This window comes from Protomyctophum parallelum (genome assembly GCF_964188405.1).
Source record: "Protomyctophum parallelum genome assembly, chromosome: 14".
NCBI lineage: Eukaryota > Metazoa > Chordata > Actinopteri > Myctophiformes > Myctophidae > Protomyctophum > Protomyctophum parallelum.
The window spans coordinates 15,388,995-15,407,900 of record NC_139709.1 but is presented as its reverse complement, the minus strand read 5'-3'; the positions used below and the strand labels follow the sequence as shown (position 1 = coordinate 15,407,900).

General features: G+C 42.9%; 1 protein-coding gene across 2 annotated transcripts; it reads right to left on the bottom strand.

Annotated features, from left to right (window-relative positions):
• Positions 1–435: 435 nt before the first annotated feature.
• Positions 436–18,321, bottom strand: LOC310870065 (EEIG family member 2-like). Of its 2 annotated transcripts, none has more exons than XM_083781087.1 (11): positions 18,100–18,321; positions 15,469–15,589; positions 15,071–15,100; positions 13,757–13,873; positions 12,399–12,445; positions 8,550–8,647; positions 7,673–7,777; positions 5,914–6,109; positions 5,293–5,432; positions 2,982–3,045; positions 436–2,026 (listed from the first exon to the last, which is right to left on the bottom strand). In XM_083781087.1, exons 1-11 carry the CDS (start codon positions 18,243–18,245, stop codon positions 1,984–1,986), a joined length of 1,107 nt encoding a protein of 368 aa, XP_083637213.1. In that variant the 5' UTR covers positions 18,246–18,321; the 3' UTR covers positions 436–1,983. The 2 variants fall into 2 exon arrangements, with proteins under 2 accessions (XP_083637213.1, XP_083637214.1); XM_083781088.1 differs by lacking the exon at positions 18,100–18,321 and adding an exon at positions 17,644–17,733.
• Between the last annotated feature and the right edge of the window lie 585 nt (positions 18,322–18,906).

The window sequence follows — 18,906 nt, the reverse complement described above, 5'->3', positions numbered from 1 at the left end:
ATGAGGAACAACTATGTTGTGTTTGGTTCTACCTCCGGTGGGTATCTCCAATTTTTGGGTCCATCGTCACTAGTCTAACCCCACACCTGCAAATTGATTACTTAACCACTCCACTTTTCACAGTCAGTTTGCACTCTTCAGACTCAGGCAGACTGGCAGATACAGAGATCTCCAGGTGGGACACAGACAGATAGTTAAAACGGGTGCTATGACAAGTTGACAACGGGTATTATTAAGTTGTATCGTTCTCAAGTAGACCGGTGGCTGACGAGCACGTACAGGTCTAGTAAATTGAAAAACCAAAAAAAACCAACAACATATTAAATGATCCAGGATGTGGAATATTTATTTACAGTACCAACAATGATTTAATTAGAAATATGCTACATGAAATGTACAATCTTTCCATATTAAAAAGAACATAAGAAGCAGCAACTGACATGAAAACCACATGTGACTTGTCTCAGTAACATAAATATTTGCCCGTAGCGGGATGAAATATTATTTACACTTAATTATACAGTTATAAGTAGAGACAACCCCCCCCCCCACACACACACACACGTTCATGTGTGCGCATAGGTGCTAAGATATCAACATACAGTACAAAACAACAACACGTCTGATGTCCACATTCTTGCTGCTTCTTCTCGTTTTCAAATAGCGTCAACACCGAAAATACCGATCTACAAGTCTGCAAGCTCACAATGCCATGCGCTGTGAGCTTGCAGATGGCTATTTCCGGGATGTGATACCGGCGGACAACTAAGTGGTTCTCTTTCTACTAATCGTAGCGATTTCCGCGGCATCATTTCTACGTCATGTCCGGTGCCCCTCAGGCCTCAACATTAAATTACCAGTTTAGGTGTCCTGACCTGGACATTTTCCAGAGTTCATATGAGAAAGAAGCTTAAGTCAGGCTTTAGTCCTGACTAAAGACTTCCTCTATTCCCTATTGTGATGTCACATCAGGCTGATTCTGATTCTATGCAGTGTTCCTTTCATGTAAAGGTGTTCTCCCAAAATCTACTGTGCGCATATATAGGCCTACTGTACTAGTATGCCTCTGAATCATAAACAATTCATAACCATTTTTTAACTGAAACCTGTTTCCCTTTCACGCCCTAGACGAATGGGATAACCGGCCTTGACCGTCCCTCGGACATCAACAGCAACGCCTGGTCTTTCCCAGGTCATTGATTCGGTGTGAAATGGGTATAAGTGACTTCCCTTGCATCCTGCTGAGTCCTCTTTAACTTTTGTTGATCTTAGTGGGACAACAGAGAATGTTGGACTCTGTGCTTATTGAAGAATGATGCAGGCAGAGCCCTCGCTCCGTTTAGCACCTGCTACCGCCTACATGTGTCCACTGTCACAAAGTAAAGATTAAAAACAACATTCATGGCTCAGGCCACATATTGTTAAACAGATTTTGATTTGCCTATGTTTTTTAATTGTATAGATGTTAAGTAATTGTTGCTATTGTTTATCATTCTTTGTTATTTTTTACTGCCACTACAATGTTGAGGAACCAAATCGAACAAAGTTTACACTAGTTGTGCACTCGTATGTAAGATCTGAATCTTTGGAATCTTGAAAAGTGGTTTAAAGTCTTTATAGGTGGACAGTACGTAGCACTGTGATTCACTGATATTCCTCCCATGTCAGTGAGCTATAAAGGGCGAGGAGACGCATGTAAATGTCCCTATAATGGACCAGTTACCTCGCTTGTCAAAGCAGATTTGGAAATGTTGCCTTCAATTTCACTCTTTGAACACTAGAGAGCGCTGGTGTTCCACAGATGCAGTGGGTCAGATGGAGTTGGGTTGTGTGACTATGAGCTTTTCCAGGAACGAGGCAGCCGACAACTGCCAATATGGCACCCTCATCTCCCCTGGTCATCCTGCACCCCTTCTTGTGGACCCCTCGATTACATCAGAGTAGTGTGGCACCCTTTACTGACAGACACACGCGTCCCTGAGCCTAGCGCTTAATGACCACCTGCTCGTAGGCCCCGGCTCCAACCCTGAAAGAGAGAGAAAAGTGTGATTTTAGCTGACAGGAGACAAGTGTGGGTATCTGTTCTAAAAGGCCTCAACAAATACACAAATTGAAGAGTTTCTTTCCATATGGAGATATTTAATCACTTAAGCCTATTTTATTTTATTAATAAAAAAAATTAATTCGAAAATAGCAAATCTACAAGCTCACAACAAGCTCAAAGCGACACGCTTGTAGATCAACTATGTCAAACTGGCCCCCTCCATTGAGACTTTTAAATCTCGCCTAAAGACCCACCTTTATACCTTGGCTTTTAACCCCAGTTTCAACCCTGTTGAGTTTCTATGGTCCATGTTTTGCATCTCCGTTTTTTATTGTGTTTGCTGTTGTTCTCTGAAAAGCTAGTGTATTTAGTTTTATTCTTCTGTACGGCACTTGTAAACCTTTAGTTGTAAAATGTGCTTCATAAATAAAGTGGATTGGACCTTAGTCTGCATACAAATGGACCTATAATATCCACTCTCAAGAGTTATTGGGGGCCTTTGAAAGTAAAACATTTGAGAACCATAAAGCAATGTTGTCAAAGAAACTCATTGATTGTTACCACAGTTAGTTATTGTCAACACATGAATTGGTGGTGGTGGTGGTGTTGTGTACAGTGTAGCGCCCACACACATCGTGAGTTGCAAACTTACATAACAATAACATCACACCAGTGGTGGAACATAGCAAGTCATAGTGGTACTGGTGGAAGTATACTCAAGTACTGTACTTTTTGAGGTAGGCTACTTTTACTTTAGTTAGTGGATTATTTCCAATACTTTTACTTCTACTCCACTACATCTCAGATTCAAATACTGTACCTTTACTCCACTACATTTATTTGGAAACTTTTTAAAAATATGTTTATACATTTACTTTAAATACATTTTGATTCCAATACTTTGGCATCAAGTATTTCTATATTGTATTATTGGTACCTGGTGTGTTGGTTTCCCAGCGCTGTGCTTCCACCCGGTCCAACAAACAGCCTGAGCCCCTCTTCTACACACACACACACACACACACACACACACACACACACACACACACACACACACGGTACACTCAATCAATGTACAGTACAAGGTCATGCTATGAATATGACTCGCACTTACAGTAAGGCAATATAAAATGGATGTCCATTGAGAGGCTTACTGTAAACTTTAGAGGAGTCAGACAAGAAACCATTGGATCAGATCAGATTCCTCTCTCTATAGATAGCATTCGCTGGGCTTTGTATAGTAGGCCTATAATGGAATGTATTTTGTATATTAAGTAACTGATCCATACAGTTCATTCTTTTGTTTAAAGCTGTACTGTACATACTAGTATATCTATATGCACATATTAACTACATATAGTACTGCATAATGTATTCTGCATATGATTCATTCTACATTACTTTATTTTATTCTACATTATAACGATGCCTCTATTTATTATTTAATTATATCTAACATGCCTATTATGTACATATTGATCCATACTACTGTTATGCAGTACATATTATATATCATGCCATTTTTACTGGTGATAGATAGCACAAGATATTTATGTCTGCAACTGGTTCATACCCTATGGCCTATGTGCTAACTCGATTAGTACAGACGGCCAGGTCAGTCTTTAAATCTTTGGGTCTATTTTTTTTTTAATATATTTTGTAACCCATTTTTCACCCCTGTGTCAATCTACTAATGTGATCCTGTGCTATACACACCCTCCGCCAACCTGGGGAGAGCAATGGACTTAACTCATGCTGCCTTCATGCTTTAGTGTCAAAGTTGCTCCTTTACACCTGACAGGTGGGAGTTTCCCTGGTTGGACGTAGCGTAGTGGAAGGAACACGTTATTCCAACCAGTTCCTTTCCCCTCCATCAGGCGCCCAGACTGGCCAGGGGGAGGCAGTTTAGAGACCAGGATTACTGCATGTTTTTTGTGAGGGTACCTACCCTAGGGGACACGGGGAGAACATGCAAATTCCACACAGAAAGGCCCTTTCGCCAACCCCACCTTCGGGTATGGGCACTGATGACGTGGAGGAGGAAACACGCCGCCAGCACCCACACCACAGCACCCCGAGTGGGAATCGAACCCAGGACCTTCTAGCTGTGAGGCGACAGCACTACCAACTGTGCCACCGTGCCCCCTTTTGGGTCTATTTTTATTGGTGACAGGAAGAACGCACATACCGCTGCATCTATTTCTGTCTACTTATACATTATGCATACGTGACCTGCCCATGCAGACGCAGAGGGCCATGCAGACAGGGCCCTGGCCCACAGGTTAGTTGCCTGTGGGCCTCATGACTTGCCAGAATGTGAGAACCCTAAGGTTTTATGTTAGAAATGTTGAGTATGGGTCCCCAGCATTTAGAAACTGCCGGATGCTAACTTGCATATGTTGGGCAATCCTACTATAAATGTGCCACGTCTCTGTGTGTCTGCGTGTGTGTGTGTGTACGGTTGTGATGCACGTAACTCGAGAACCGTTTGTCCCACCGACTTCAAATTCGACACACGTGTTCCACACCCCCGCAGGGAGTGCAGTGCCAGGTATCGAGTCGGTCGGACCCACGGTTCTCCAGAACCACCACAAAAGGCTCTGCAAATTGATTACTTAACCACTCCACTTTTCACAGTCAGTTTGCACTCTTCAGACATAGGCAGACTGGCAGATACAGAGATCTGGGACACAGGCAGATAGTTAACGGGTATTATTAGGTTCCCAAGTTGTATCATTCTCAAGTAGACCGGTGGCCGACGGGCACGTACAGGTCTATTTTCATAATTAGCATAATAAGCTGGGGTACCTTTACCATCCTACATAAGGCAAAAATTTCACATTTTAATTATGCTTTAAGTAGCATATGTGACGGGTCAAACTAAGGGGTTTTCATAATTCTGAATCCATTGCAAGCATTAGTTTTGCACGAAAAATACTCCTTGGGCTAAATTTGGCCATAGCCTCTTGCCCAAATGAGCTGATCTCATCACATTTGTGACGACGGCTATGACCTATTCTGAGCCTCGATCTTCTCTTCTCTGCCCATAACTCTATCTTTGTCTCATCCTCCTCACTGCTGTGCTGCTGCTATGACAACTGAAGGTCCCTCGGGTATCGATAAAAGGTCTGTCTATTCTAGTAGAAACACATCATCCAATCCAATCAACTGATGTTCCACCCATGCCCGTCTGCTAAATGAAGGACTACTGCGTAGGTGAGGCGTACAGCAGGTAGGTAGGTAGTTACCCTCTGCGCTGGAGTCCAGCAGACTGTGGCTGAAATCCTGGCTCTGAAGGATCTTCTCGATGATGTCGTCAGCATCCACCCTGGTGGCGTCCACTCTCTTCAGCATGTGCTCTACAGAGCACTGCTGCTTCATGGGAGGTCTGATGGAAAGACGTGGAAGAGGTTACAAACAAAGTGAGGGGTGCCTTTATCACCCTTTTACCACCCACCACATGACATCACGGGGGCATGCTTAAGGCAAACATAAACACATTGTGTCGCTAGTGCCGCAGTGTAAAATATATTTGGGGGTCGGGATACTAATTGTATCCGTTCAGGAGAGAACCCCAATCATCTTCAATTTTGTCTACACCCATTATTTGGTTTTGTTTCATCACTTGAGTGAGTTCTCTCTCTTGATTGGATACAATTGGTATCCCGACCTGAAAATGTATTACTAAAGAGCAGGACAGACAGGGAGACCCCTGTAACACTGTATATAATGTATACAATCAATGACTGCTATCAGAATATAGAGCTATATGACACATATTTTAACAAAGAAACCAACACTTACACCAGCTTTAATAATACATCTGGAATGCACAGTAGCTCTATGATCATGAGTAAGGTCTATTCTACCTCTTTGCCGGGGTGGAGGGTCGTTCGGGGACGTGGTGGTAGCAGCTGGCTGGCATCGGGGGCGTGTTCTTTCCCCCCCCCTGCTCGCTGGGCTCCAGGATGCTGCCGATGCCGGTGGAGGCGGAGCTTCCTGAGGGATTCCTCCGGTGACTCAGCTCTGTCAGGCTGGACGAGCGCGAGTGGTTGGTGCTGTAACCTGCAGGTAAGGACACAACATACTATGTGTGCTGTGTGAGGCTAAGCTATTAGCTAAAGGACACAGGAACAGTATATACTGTACTACATCTGCTGTTAAGAAACAGTAGGCTATATACTTCATATGCTGTGTAACCTGTTAGGGAAGGACACAAGAAACAGTAGGCTATATACTTCATATGCTGTGTAACCTGTTAGGGAAGGACACAAGAAACAGTAGGCTATATACTTCATATGCTGTAGGTAAGGACACAAGGACTCCACAGCTTATGCAGTTGTTGCTGCGAGATATGAGACGTTTGATTTGGGTCTCTGTGTATGTGCGTGTGCCTGTGCGTTTGAGACAGATAGAGAAAGGGGAGGAGTGAGAGAACGAGAGAGAGAGAGAGAGAGAACGAGAGAGAACGAGAGTGATAGAGATGCTGATGTGGTATGTGTGTTGCGTTTCTCTGTGATTACAGTATGTGTCTATTTCTGTGCACGAGGAACTGGAGGGAGAAAGAGAGAGAGAGATGCTGATGTATCTGTGGTGCTTTTCCCTGTGTTTACAGCATGTGTTTTTTGTGTATGAGAAAGAGAGATAGAGAGCGTATGTGTGAGAGAGAACTAAAGAAGGAGAGAAGAGGGCTAGAGATGCTGATGTTGTGCGCATAGTCTTCTTGTGTGTGTGTGTGTGTGTGCATGCGTGCGCACAGGAGGATCTAGAGATAAAGGGCCCCTGGGCCACACACATGCAAATACCTCCCTCTGGAAGCCTTATGGATAAACTGAGGGTTTAAACACTTGTAGTAACATGTATCATATGATGGTTTAGGACATGGGTTTTCAACAGGTCGTCCGTGGAGGTATTGCATGTGGTCCCTGACCATGCATTTAGTAATTAAATAAATAAATGTAGGATTTGTAGATCTTTTTTTTTCATTTTCTTTCTACTAGTTGAGAAACAGTGAACGGAATGACCTGGTGAGCTTGATGACCGTGCAACACCGCAGTAATTTACTGACAAGTGGGAAGTCAAGAAATTCAACAGAAAAAGGGAGTTAAAATCTCAAGACGGGGAAGTTCACCAGAATGTCTGGATTTGTCATTATTATTAGGAAATTATTAGTCAATCAATGGACCATTGGTTGAGATTTGAGACACAGTGGGATGTTGTATAAACATGGGATGCATATAGCAAGTGATACAAGAGCATTAATCTTAGCCCATATCCCCACCCAACACAACAGTGGTCCCCAGGTTGATTCTATGTCAGGGTGGCGGTCCCTCATTCACAATCAGTTGAAAACCACTGGTTTAGGACATTTGGGGTTATTTTATTGACATAAGCCCATTACTGGCAAAAAGTTTGAAGGTAATAACTGTTATTAGCGTTGCACTTTTTGGGGGCCCCTAAGCTTGAGCCTCCATGTGACAGCAACGCGGTCACACGGAGACTGAAGCTCGAGGGCCCCCCTAGCTCAGAGGCCCCTGGGCCTTGGCCCAACAGGCCCGTTAATCCTCCCCTGTGCGTGCGTGTGTGTACTTGCATGTGTGTGTGTGGTCATGCATGCTACATTTATACCTGAGATTTTTGACAGCTGGCTTGCCTGGCTAGCATAGCTAGAGGTCCTGGAGTGGCCGTAAGCTGCCAGTTCATCAGGGACGGATGCAGACTTCCTTGTAGAATCTAAAGAGAATCAAACGAAACGTCAGCATTAGTTAGCGTGATAAGGACTGAAACTGACCACTGCAGTATCTTCATCTCTCACTGAAATTATGCTAAAATGAACTCAACCATACATCTTGATTTTGTGTGTAATAATTGAACGTGCTGTGTGTTAACACAGCAGTAAGAAACATTTAATTTTATATGGAACAAAGACAGGCATTCATTTATACTGATATATAAACTTATAAATGTCAGTAAGACTTTAAGTTTTAACCACTTAAATCCTCTATACTTTTGTTGACCGGAATCCCCCATGGCTCTATACAGTACTAGGTGGCCCCTTATTTCATGTGTGTAACCCTTTTAGAAGATATTTCTATAAGGTTAGGGTTCTCACACCAGTTCTTGGAAGGCGAAGAAGAAGATGTGGATGTTATTTGGGTTATAGAGTAGAGTTCACTAGATGAAGGCTACAGTACAGTACAGTACAGTACAGTACATGAGTACAGGACTGTTTCCCAAACAGTGGGTCGGGACCTATTTGTCGGTCACCGGCAAATTCCAGGGGGTCCCCAGCTAAATTTGTTAATAGAGCATCACAATCATTTCAACCACTTTATCCATATTTTATACGTTGGCTATTTAAAATAAATAGCAGATATACAAGCTCACAGCTGCAAATTTGTACCCTGGCTGGGACGGACAAAACATTTTAAGATTAAAAAAATATATATATATAATAATAATAATAATAATCTACAGTACAGTACAGTACAGTACAAATACATACTAATGACAGATAGGTGGTTGTCTCCCCCCTTGGTGTCCTCGTTAAGACAATCTGCCTCAGCCTGTGGGATTCCCAGAGTCATAGCAGTAGAAGGAGGCCTGCACAGGGAACACACAACATACAGTACTATAAATCAATAAGCAGTGTTTCGGTGTTCTTTAGCAACCTGAGCCGTTTTGCGTGAGAAAATGTTTGATAATGTTTGCATATAATGACATGCCCAACATATTAGGGACCTCAAGGTTTAAAAAAGCAATCTTTGTTGCTTGGGTTAAACTTTTTAAACGTACTTTTAACCCAGCACACATTGTCGATGTGTGTTTAGGTACGTCTGCTAATGAAAATAAAGGTTGCCATAAGGCCCCGATCAGACAGGATGCATTTTGCAGTGTGTGCTGCTCTGCCGTTTTTGTGCAGTCTGCAATACAGAGCAGCTTGCAGCGGCTTTTTTGCAAAGCAACCACATTATCACCCGTCACTTGCTTGGCAGGCAGGCTGCATAAGGCTGATCTTATCGTACCTCGGGTCGTGATGTAAGCAATGGAGCTAATGCAATTCATGATGGCTTTAGGTGTACCACTGTGAAAGCATAGATAACGTTGACTATACTTATACTGTCAATTGCACATTGGCACACCCACGGCTCTGGGCACACCTACATCGAACACACCCATTTATTAATAGTAGTTACTGCAGCTGATTGTACTGTTGCTTGCTGACCTGAAAGTTTTTTTTTTTTTACCTTTTTACAGGAAAACAATCCGCCTAGGGCAAGGGTTCACAAACCTTAAAGGCTAACCATAGCTCTTGAAACAGGCCCCCAGAACCTGTATGGTGACCCCCAACGGCCCAACCTGACTTGGAATTCTAGGCATTACATTTAGTTTGATTATACAAGCTTCACTCTCTCTGATAGCGATTATAAAAGTACGGCCTCGCCCCAGACCGCTGGCACCTAGGCTACTGCAATGTAGCCTAACAGTGCGCTGTGGGTTCGAGTCCCGTTCCCAATGGCTTTTGCTGCATGTCACTCACCATCTCTCTCTCCCCAGTTCCTGTGGTAACAAGACAACTCACCCCGTTTCTGTTTTCCTCCCATAATTTTCCCCAGTGAGGGGTGGGAGAGGCTGGACAGCAGACTGCTGGACTTTGAATTTCTATAAACTATAAAACTATAAACTATAAACTTTCATGACAGCAGTACAAATATAATTTATGAAAAGCTACTACAGTGAAGTCTGTTCACAGAAGTTGTTGTAGGATATGTGGGGATTATCTGACCATCTGTACCATTTGAGTGGGCAAAACCTTACATATACTAAATTGTTTATAGGAGTAAAATAATATAGCCTTTCCACAGGAGTATCTTTTTATATTTTTCCAAAAAGAATACAAACAGCCAATAGCATATTACAAAGTTATCCCCCTCACTGGTGAAAATTCCTGGGAGGAAAAACGGGCACACACCGGGGTGAGTTGTCCAGTATTAGTTCCTGTCAGCCTACTGTCCTATCGATAAAGGCACAAAAGCCACCCAAAAAATTGTAAAAAAGAAAATAATTACCCTTGTGTGAAGTGAGGGGTGCTCTTATCATCATTATCATACATCAGCCAATCAGATCATCAAATTCCATGCTACAAAAACATTCTGTGCTCATACACAGAAACACACAAAGCTGTGCATAGGAGGGGCTAGCTCCACTAAAAAAATGAATACAAACTAAAAAATCAGACGGCCTCAGCTTCTAAAACGCATCCTGTCTGACCCTGGCCCTAAAACGCCATCTATAAGTGGAAAGTTCTACCAGAACTAACAATCTGTTTGCCAGAAATGACTGTGAACTCTTTAGCCTAATTTATACTTTGCTGTACGACAGTTTTGCATGCTGGAAATAGCCGACCTACAAGCTCACAAAGCATTGCATCTGCCACGCATTGTAAACTTTTAGCTCTGCTATTTTCAGAACGCGCCATCCTTGTACGACAGTCGGGACATAAATTAGGCTTTATTCATAACATCCTCTGCGCTTTGGCAGACATAGCGAAAGGACAGGAAACCCCACCGAATGTGAGCTACTGAGTTACATGAGACGGTATAGTGTGGTAGGAAGGAAAAGAGTCAATGCGACAGACGAGACGACAGTGAGAAGAGGGACAGACATACGATCTGAGGTTTTCCCACTGAGCTGTTGTAGCCCACACACCCACCTACCCACCCACCCACACACACACACACGCACGCGCAATGAGTCACTTTCTGTGGGAGGAATAATGACTGGGCAATTCTATGCAGTTTAGACATTAGACACCTCCTTGGTGACTGTGTGTGTGGGTGCGTGTATGTGCATGTCTGCATGCGTGTAACAAAGGCAGATTGAGGGCGTGATCAAGTGCACATGGTCTAAGCTCTGCCAGGAGTGTGTTTATTACGTCATGACCGTGGTTGACTGGCCCTTGTTTGTCTGAACATGACTAGTGAGTGCTGAGCTGGTCCCGTGCTGCTCCTTGTTGCTCACTCTTTCAACAGTGGACAAGTTCTGCATGGGGCATTGTCTAAAGGCCAGACCGTACCAATACAACCAGTCACTCGCAACACCTTGCAACAAAACAGCTTCAAGGCCAGTCCACACACCAATGCAACTCTTTGCAACATTACCTCTGCGATCTCCTCAAACGCCATGTCCCCTCATGTCCCTGCCCCCTCAGGTCTGGTGATGCAAACCTCCTCGACTTCCCCAAGACCATTTGACAGAGCTTTTGGCTTTGCTGCCCCAACCCTGTGGAATGCACTACCTAAAACGCTCAGGGATGCCTCCACCCTCCAAACCTTCAAAACCCACCTCTTCAATATTGCTTTCCCTAGCTAACTCTTTTCACTGTTTTAATGTTTTTATTCCTTAGCTTTTAGTGTTTTTTCCCCCCTAATAAAGTTAGTTATTTTTGTTGCTTCCTGTTGCCCCCCATAAAGCATCTTTGGGTACTCAGAAAAGCACTGTATAAGTTTGAGATATTATAAACATGCAATTACTTAGTTGCAAACATATCTCCAATGGCAGTTGGTTGCAAGTAGTTGCATGTTGCAACTTGGGGTTGCATTGGTGTGGACTGGCCTTTGACCCTGGTGCTGTGTGAGGCATTGTCTTAATCATGGTGCATTGGTGCTGCATGGGGCATTGTCTTAAAGGACAACTCCAGACTAAATAACATAATTTATAGGGGCATTTTCCTACTTATCTTGATCCCAAATGACTTGGCTCGTGTTGGATAAACAAGGCATGGATGTGTGTGTGTATTGTGTAATGACAGCTAATAACAGATTGATGGGGGAAAGAAAAACATATATGAATGCAGCGAATAGCGTAAAAGCTTATGCTTATGGGCTCAGCTCTGCTATGAGGGCTGCTGGGGAAGCTCTCTGTTATAGCTCAACAGTAGAAATGTCAAAACCATTTAGGGTGAAACATGTTGGTTTAATAAAGTAATTACGCAGCTCTGTCTGTCTGTCTGTCTGTCCTACGTACATCTGTCTGTCTGACTGTCTGAGCACAGAAAGTTGCAACACGGTAACTCTGTTACTTCTTCAGGGGTCTCCAGACGTTCCTGGGGGTCTGGATGTTGCGGGGACCCCGACACGGTACAGTAGCACCGCTCACTTCACACAGGTGTGATCTTTTTTAACTCTGAGTGGGTTTTTCAGTTTGCTGACATACAGGATATGACAGTTTCCTGTGTAGGTTTGTCTGTATGCAGATTGTGCTCAGATACAGAGCTGAAACACTGAAACCACAGCTTGTGGTTTCAGTGTGAGAGACATGCCAACAGTGTGGGTATGAAAAGACATATTCTTACGTTTTGAAACAGGGGTCTCCAGACATGAGCTGTGTGGTGATAACAACCTGTGTGATAATAAGAAGATACAAACCAATGTTAGCTTGGGCAGCACAAGACGCGGTACCTCTGTGTACACTACACTGAATGTGCTTAGTGATACAGTTTGCCTTGTAATGTTTAGGCCCTTAGGGGGTCGAATCTTGTGGCATGAAAACCGGTTTTAGGGAAGCCTCAACAAGTGGTTAACACATAAACCCTAAATACTTGGGTTCCCCAGGGGTCTATGCTTGGCTCTCTCCTTTTTACCCTCTACAATGAATCTCTTCACCGAAAATAGCCCCAACTATAAGCTCACATGGCGGGTTGTGAGCTTGTAGCGTGGGCTATTTTCACCTAATATGACATGCTGGTCACAAATTCACAATATGAATAATGGGAACGGGAACTAGCTGAAAGAAGAAGTTTACCTATTATGACATACAATGTCATATGGCAGTTAATTTCTTGGACCCAGGCAGTTCAGAACTAGCCTGTTAAACCCCTCCCCCTTGATCTAGTCTGTAGAAGACAAAGGGGGAGGGGTTTACCAGGGTAGTTCAGAACTTTAGATGCTCTCCTACGGTATATCATCACAGGTTCAAGCATGCCTTTCATTACTGACGTGCCAGAGCATTACAGCTAAATGCATCATTCTGCATTTCCTGGTATTCACTCCCCTAGTTACAGACTGTTTATTGTACAGGTAAACTTCACTTGGTTGAGGGCATGGCAGTGCAGAGTATACAGTAGCCTCTGTATTTCCCTGTACTGATAGGGTACCTACCAACTGTACCGTGAGATTTCATTGGCGACCGTCATTTTTCAATTTCTTTGTTTTGCTTGACGTTTAATTTTCTATATTTCTGTTTGCCTTTACTGCTGTCCCTTCTCGTGGCTACTGAAGAACCATGACGTCCCTTTTGGGGTTAACCACTTTCAACCTGTTGTCTCTCAATTCAAAACATATCCTCACATTTCCCAAAACTTACCACAGTTCCAAAAATAGCAGATCTACAAGCTAGATTGTGTTCTCGTTTAGCCTCTATACCCCTCTACTCCTCTAGAAAACCTGGTGATAAGGAGGTAGAATCATTGGACTGTATCAGGAAAGAACCATTGGGAAACACTTTGGGATAAACCAAACATTTCCCACAACTCCTGAGAAAGGAGTCGAGCCTGATTTATACATAGTTGCATGCTGGTGTTGCTTGCCGTAAATAGCAGATATACAAGCTCAAATGTCACATTCGTGATGGCATTGTGAGCTTGTAGATCTGCTAAATTGTCTGAGCACGACACCGGCATGCAACTAAGTATAACTGAGGATTTATGCTTGCCTTGAGGATGGAGTTGTCCTGTCTAGTGTGCTTGGTGTCGTATCCCTCCAGGAGACATCGGCGCGTGGTACTGCCCGATCCAGCGAACTCCGAGAGGTTCAGGTCAGCAAAGCCCAGCTGGATAAAGTTAAAGTAGACAAATCATATTAGAATCGTTTCTGTTCCATCAGCCTCCTGGAACACTACATGATTTTGGGAGGGGTCCCCAGATGACAGTGAAGTGCGAAGTTAAAGGACATTTAAGACCGTTTTAATACCTCAAAAAGGAAGAAAAGAAAAAAGAGTAAAGACCATTACTGCAACAACAGTAATCAACAAACTACAATAAAAACTGGTCAAACATTGGCCAAATTGCCAAAAAATAGGCAGAATTTGTGAAAAGAGCATATATCTACATGCTCACAACGCCTCACTTATTGTGAGCTTCTAGATCTGCTATTTTCCCAATATGTATTTTATTTGTGGAGCCGAACATGTAATGCCTCAACTCCATTCCAAGTGCGTATCAGGTTATATGGGGGTCCCCAGTTCAAATATGATTATTTTGAGGGTCACAGCCTGAAAGCGTAGAGAACCACTGACTGAGTTATAGTATAGTAAGCCTAGAATTCTAGAATATCTATATGGCCTACATACTATAGGGTTACTTTAGTTCACTAAAACTAAAACTAGAAGGTAAAAAATAACTTTAACTGAGACTAAAATGAAAACTTAAGTTTAAACCCCCCCAGAAAATGAAATGAAAAAACTAAATTAACCATGCGAAACAAACTAATACTAAATAATTGCACGTAAAATCACATTTTTATATGATGTCATGCATTATTTTATATACCTTTAGCTTCTCTAAATCAAGACTTCTCTTTAAATAACAAGAATAGAACTATTTATGCACTCATAACATTAACTAAACCTAAACTGAAATCCAACACCAAACTAATTAATATTTCAAAACTATAACTACATTTGCGGGAAAGCCACATTTTTAAAAACTAAAACATGGACCCATAATAACCCAAGGTAGAGAGAACCTTTTTTTGTTATTGTTGCTTGTCTGCTTTTCAGTGAGTGTTACTGTATAACACAGAAAGGTTCGCTTCACAATAATCAGTAACCAAAGGCGGAAACTGAGTCTGAGCAATTACAAACAAACACTCCCTTAACAAAGATGCCCCCAATGCCCTTGGAAGCTATAGTACTCATTATCATATTAACTTTGTGATAAGAATGTTCTAATATGAATCACATAACACTTGAGTTATATAAATGCCAGCCTGGCTGGCTGGCTGCTCCTTTTCAAGAGAGCTACTTCACCTTTGTATACGTCTTCCCTCCCTTCATTTCCTAAAAGGACAAAAAGAGACAGCAAACATATTAGTGAGCTCACATTTTTATGCTTTGTCGTTATGTCTGGCTAGTTTATAAATTAAATATTTGAAAATACAAATTTAGACTATTTGCTATGAACTAGGTACACACTAGTTAGTTCCTCTGTTAATGTATCCATTTGTAATGTAGCCTACAAATGTCACCAAATAAACCTTTGTGGGTCCATTTGGTTACAGTGAGGATTTCACGGTGTGTACTAGCCCAGGCAAACCACACTTGCGAACAGTGACTCAGCTGTGGAAAGGAGGCTCTTATAGGGACTGTGTATGTATGTTTGCAGTGTAAACAAAGCAGTGCTTAAGTTGCCATCCATACAAATGTACCTTGCGCACAGACACCCGGCACATACAAGGATCCAGGACTCCTGTCCCCGCATTGGCACTCATCTTGCACACAAAGGAGAACCTCTTCTTCCACTGAACACAGTTAGCCTGGACCGGTTCCCTGCATGGGAGAGAGGCCAAGCACTATTCAAGTACGTACACTAACACACACACACACACACACACACACACACACACACACACACACACACACACACACACACACACACACACACACACACACACACACACACACACACACACACACACACACACGTCACACATATACACACGTCACACACACACACACACACACACACACACACACACACACACACACACCCTACAGGGAATCATTAAAGGGAACCTTTATGGAATTGGACCATTAAGTCTTACTCTTAAGAACGAATTGTAATTTGGGATTTCAACCCTACTGGGAACAGCTAGCTTCAGTAAATGGAGAGACCGCCTCCTCTAAACTTTGCTCAAATGGGTTAACGGAAACGGACCACAAGAGGACGACCCTAGCGTCCCAATCCTGGGGTGAACATTCTGAGACAATAAGAGATCTACAAGCTCCCAACAACTTGATACTGTTTGTGAGCTTGTAGATCTACTATTTTGTCAATTAAATTTGGTGTAGATTTGGTAAATACTAGATGGGTTTAATTGGCTAATAATATAATACATTACATACAGACAACGCATCAGACAATAAAGCCTAGATTCTGGACAAACTATAGAGGTTGTTTGAGCAATGGATAAAACAACGCATACAGAACATTCATGCTGGCAGTTGCCATAGAAAACAAACAAACACACACACACACACACACACACACACACACACACACACACACACACACACACACACACACACACACACACACACACACACACACACACACACACACACACACACACAACCATTGGTGGTTGGCATGTGCTATGCTTATGTCCGTTTCTTTCCAGTGACTCATTTAAGTGTCCCGGTCTTGTACTCTGTCAGTGGTTGGTCAGGACGCTGTCTGGTCTCAATCTTAAACAAACGGTTTAGCCAAAGCCCTGGTGGTGGGTTTGCACTGTTTAGATTCCTCTTTGCTCCGTTGCTATGGCAACATGAAGAGATAACATGCCACATAGACAATAGAAAATATGTGCATTGATTTAACCTCAATGGTAATTGTTGAAACAATTGTGGTTATAGTTAGAAATAGAAAACCATCCAACATATAGCCCACTGTCTGTCACTGGTTCTCAAACTTTTTTCTTGTCAAAGACCCCCACCATTCTCAAAATCTTATATGGATCTTATTTGGCCTTTATACCCCCCCCCCCCCCCCCCCCAACTCTCTCTCTCTCTCACACACACACACACACACACACACACACACACACACACACACACACACACACACGTTAATTGACTTATTATTATTTTTCTCCCAAAATGTTCATGTTTATCAAGAGTGAGGTTTGTAGATTGGCTATTCTCAAATAGCTGATGAAGGGGTAGCCCTGGAACATGACTGCCATGATAATTATCATGACAGTCATGCAGTAACTTTGCCCTGTTTTTTGCAGCCGCTGCATTTACAAGATTTCCGTATATTTAAACATTCAGATTTCAAATATAAAGTACTCACAAAGTTTCCCACGGGTGTTAGTTAGTAGCAGCGCGAGCGATTAGAATTGCTGCGTCCCGCGTTCTTTAATAAAAAGCATTTTTGTCCGAGCTCTCCGGCTACTTTTTTCAAACGGGGTTCGTTTGGGAAATCCACAGTTGCACACCGAGAGCGCACTCGCCTATTAGTCTGTATTGGCAGGGCGGTCAGCGTACCTATATCGAACACACCGAGTGCCACCCTCCTCCCGACCGATAGGGGCGCGTAGTTGAAAGCCAATGGCAAAATAACACCTCGGATAAAAATGCTTTTTATTAAACAACGCGGGATGCAGAAATTCTAATCGCTAGCGCTGCTACTAACTAACACCCGTGGGAAACTTTGTGAGTACTTTATATTTGAAATGCGAATGTTTATATATTTTAATTATTTGTAAATGTAGCGTCTGCAAAGACCAGGGTGAAGTTACGTCATGACCCTCGTATGAATACGAGGGTCATGTTTACAGGGCTAATGAAGGGGTTAAAGTTAAACTGATTTAGATAATTACCGGTAACTAATTTCGCTGGGTGCGAGGACCCACTGGAACCACCTCAAGGACCCCTGCAGGGTCCCATGCAGCCACTAACTTCGAGAGCCACTGACCAGCACTGCATGAGCAGGGCCAGGGAGGGACTCCAGGGAGTAAAGAAAACATGCATTCATAATTGTTCTGTCAAAGAGTAGCAGTTCCTTGTTTGCACACACAGTGTATCATTATGATACCGTGGTTATAGGCTGGGAATCCTGGGATGTTTCCATGCAGGATTTAAAAGGAATATCCATTAACAAATAAACTCAAGATTATCGGATGTCCTAAAAACACTCAAGCTACTTAAAATAAATTGGTCAAATCGTTGCACATTGCTTCGGACGGACAGCTGATGTGTAAAAGCACAGTACAGCAGCGTGGCGGTGCTGTGGAATTTGCTTTGCTTTGCTACTATAAATAGTTGCCGTTTCTTACCGAGAGGACACCTCGGCGAAGCCGCCGTCTAGGAGTCGAACTTTACAGAATAAAACTCCGTTGACAAAGGGAATGGAAGACAGCTCGTCCAAGTCGAAGTCTACCTTGAATTTAAACTTCTTCTTCTTCATCAGAATGAAAGACATAGTTTCAGAAAACTCTTATGTTATTATTACGGCAGAGCTTGTCCACTTTTTCTCGAGTCGTCTGGTGGTGACTGTCCCCCTGTCTGAGCCTCACTCTCTCTAGTCTCTACTCGACTCTCGGGTCCTCTCTGCCTGGCTCGCTGCTGCAACACGCACGCAGCGACAGTTCAAAAATATTACGCACACCCCCATGATGATGGCCTTAAAACAAACCGTGACGTGAAGGAAAACCCCTCATTTGATTGGGGCATTGGGCGTTATAGCAACGATGTAACAGTAACACGAGAAGAGAAAATAAACAGCACAATGGAATTACCATGTAAACGAGGCTATACTTATTTTATTTATTTTTACTGTAGCGTAAAAGTTGAATGTTTTATATTGTATGTCATTAATGTTCTGAACTGATGAATTGAAATGGAGGAAGATCATAACTGTTTCCTGTGCTTATTCTACACTGTTAAAGTTTTCAATCAATCAATCAATCAATCAATCAATCAATCGACCAACGACACACACACACACACACACACACACACACACACACACACACGCGCGCACGCACGCGCGCGCGCACGCACGCACGCACACACACACACACACACACACACACACACACACACACACACACACACACACACACACACACACACACACACAC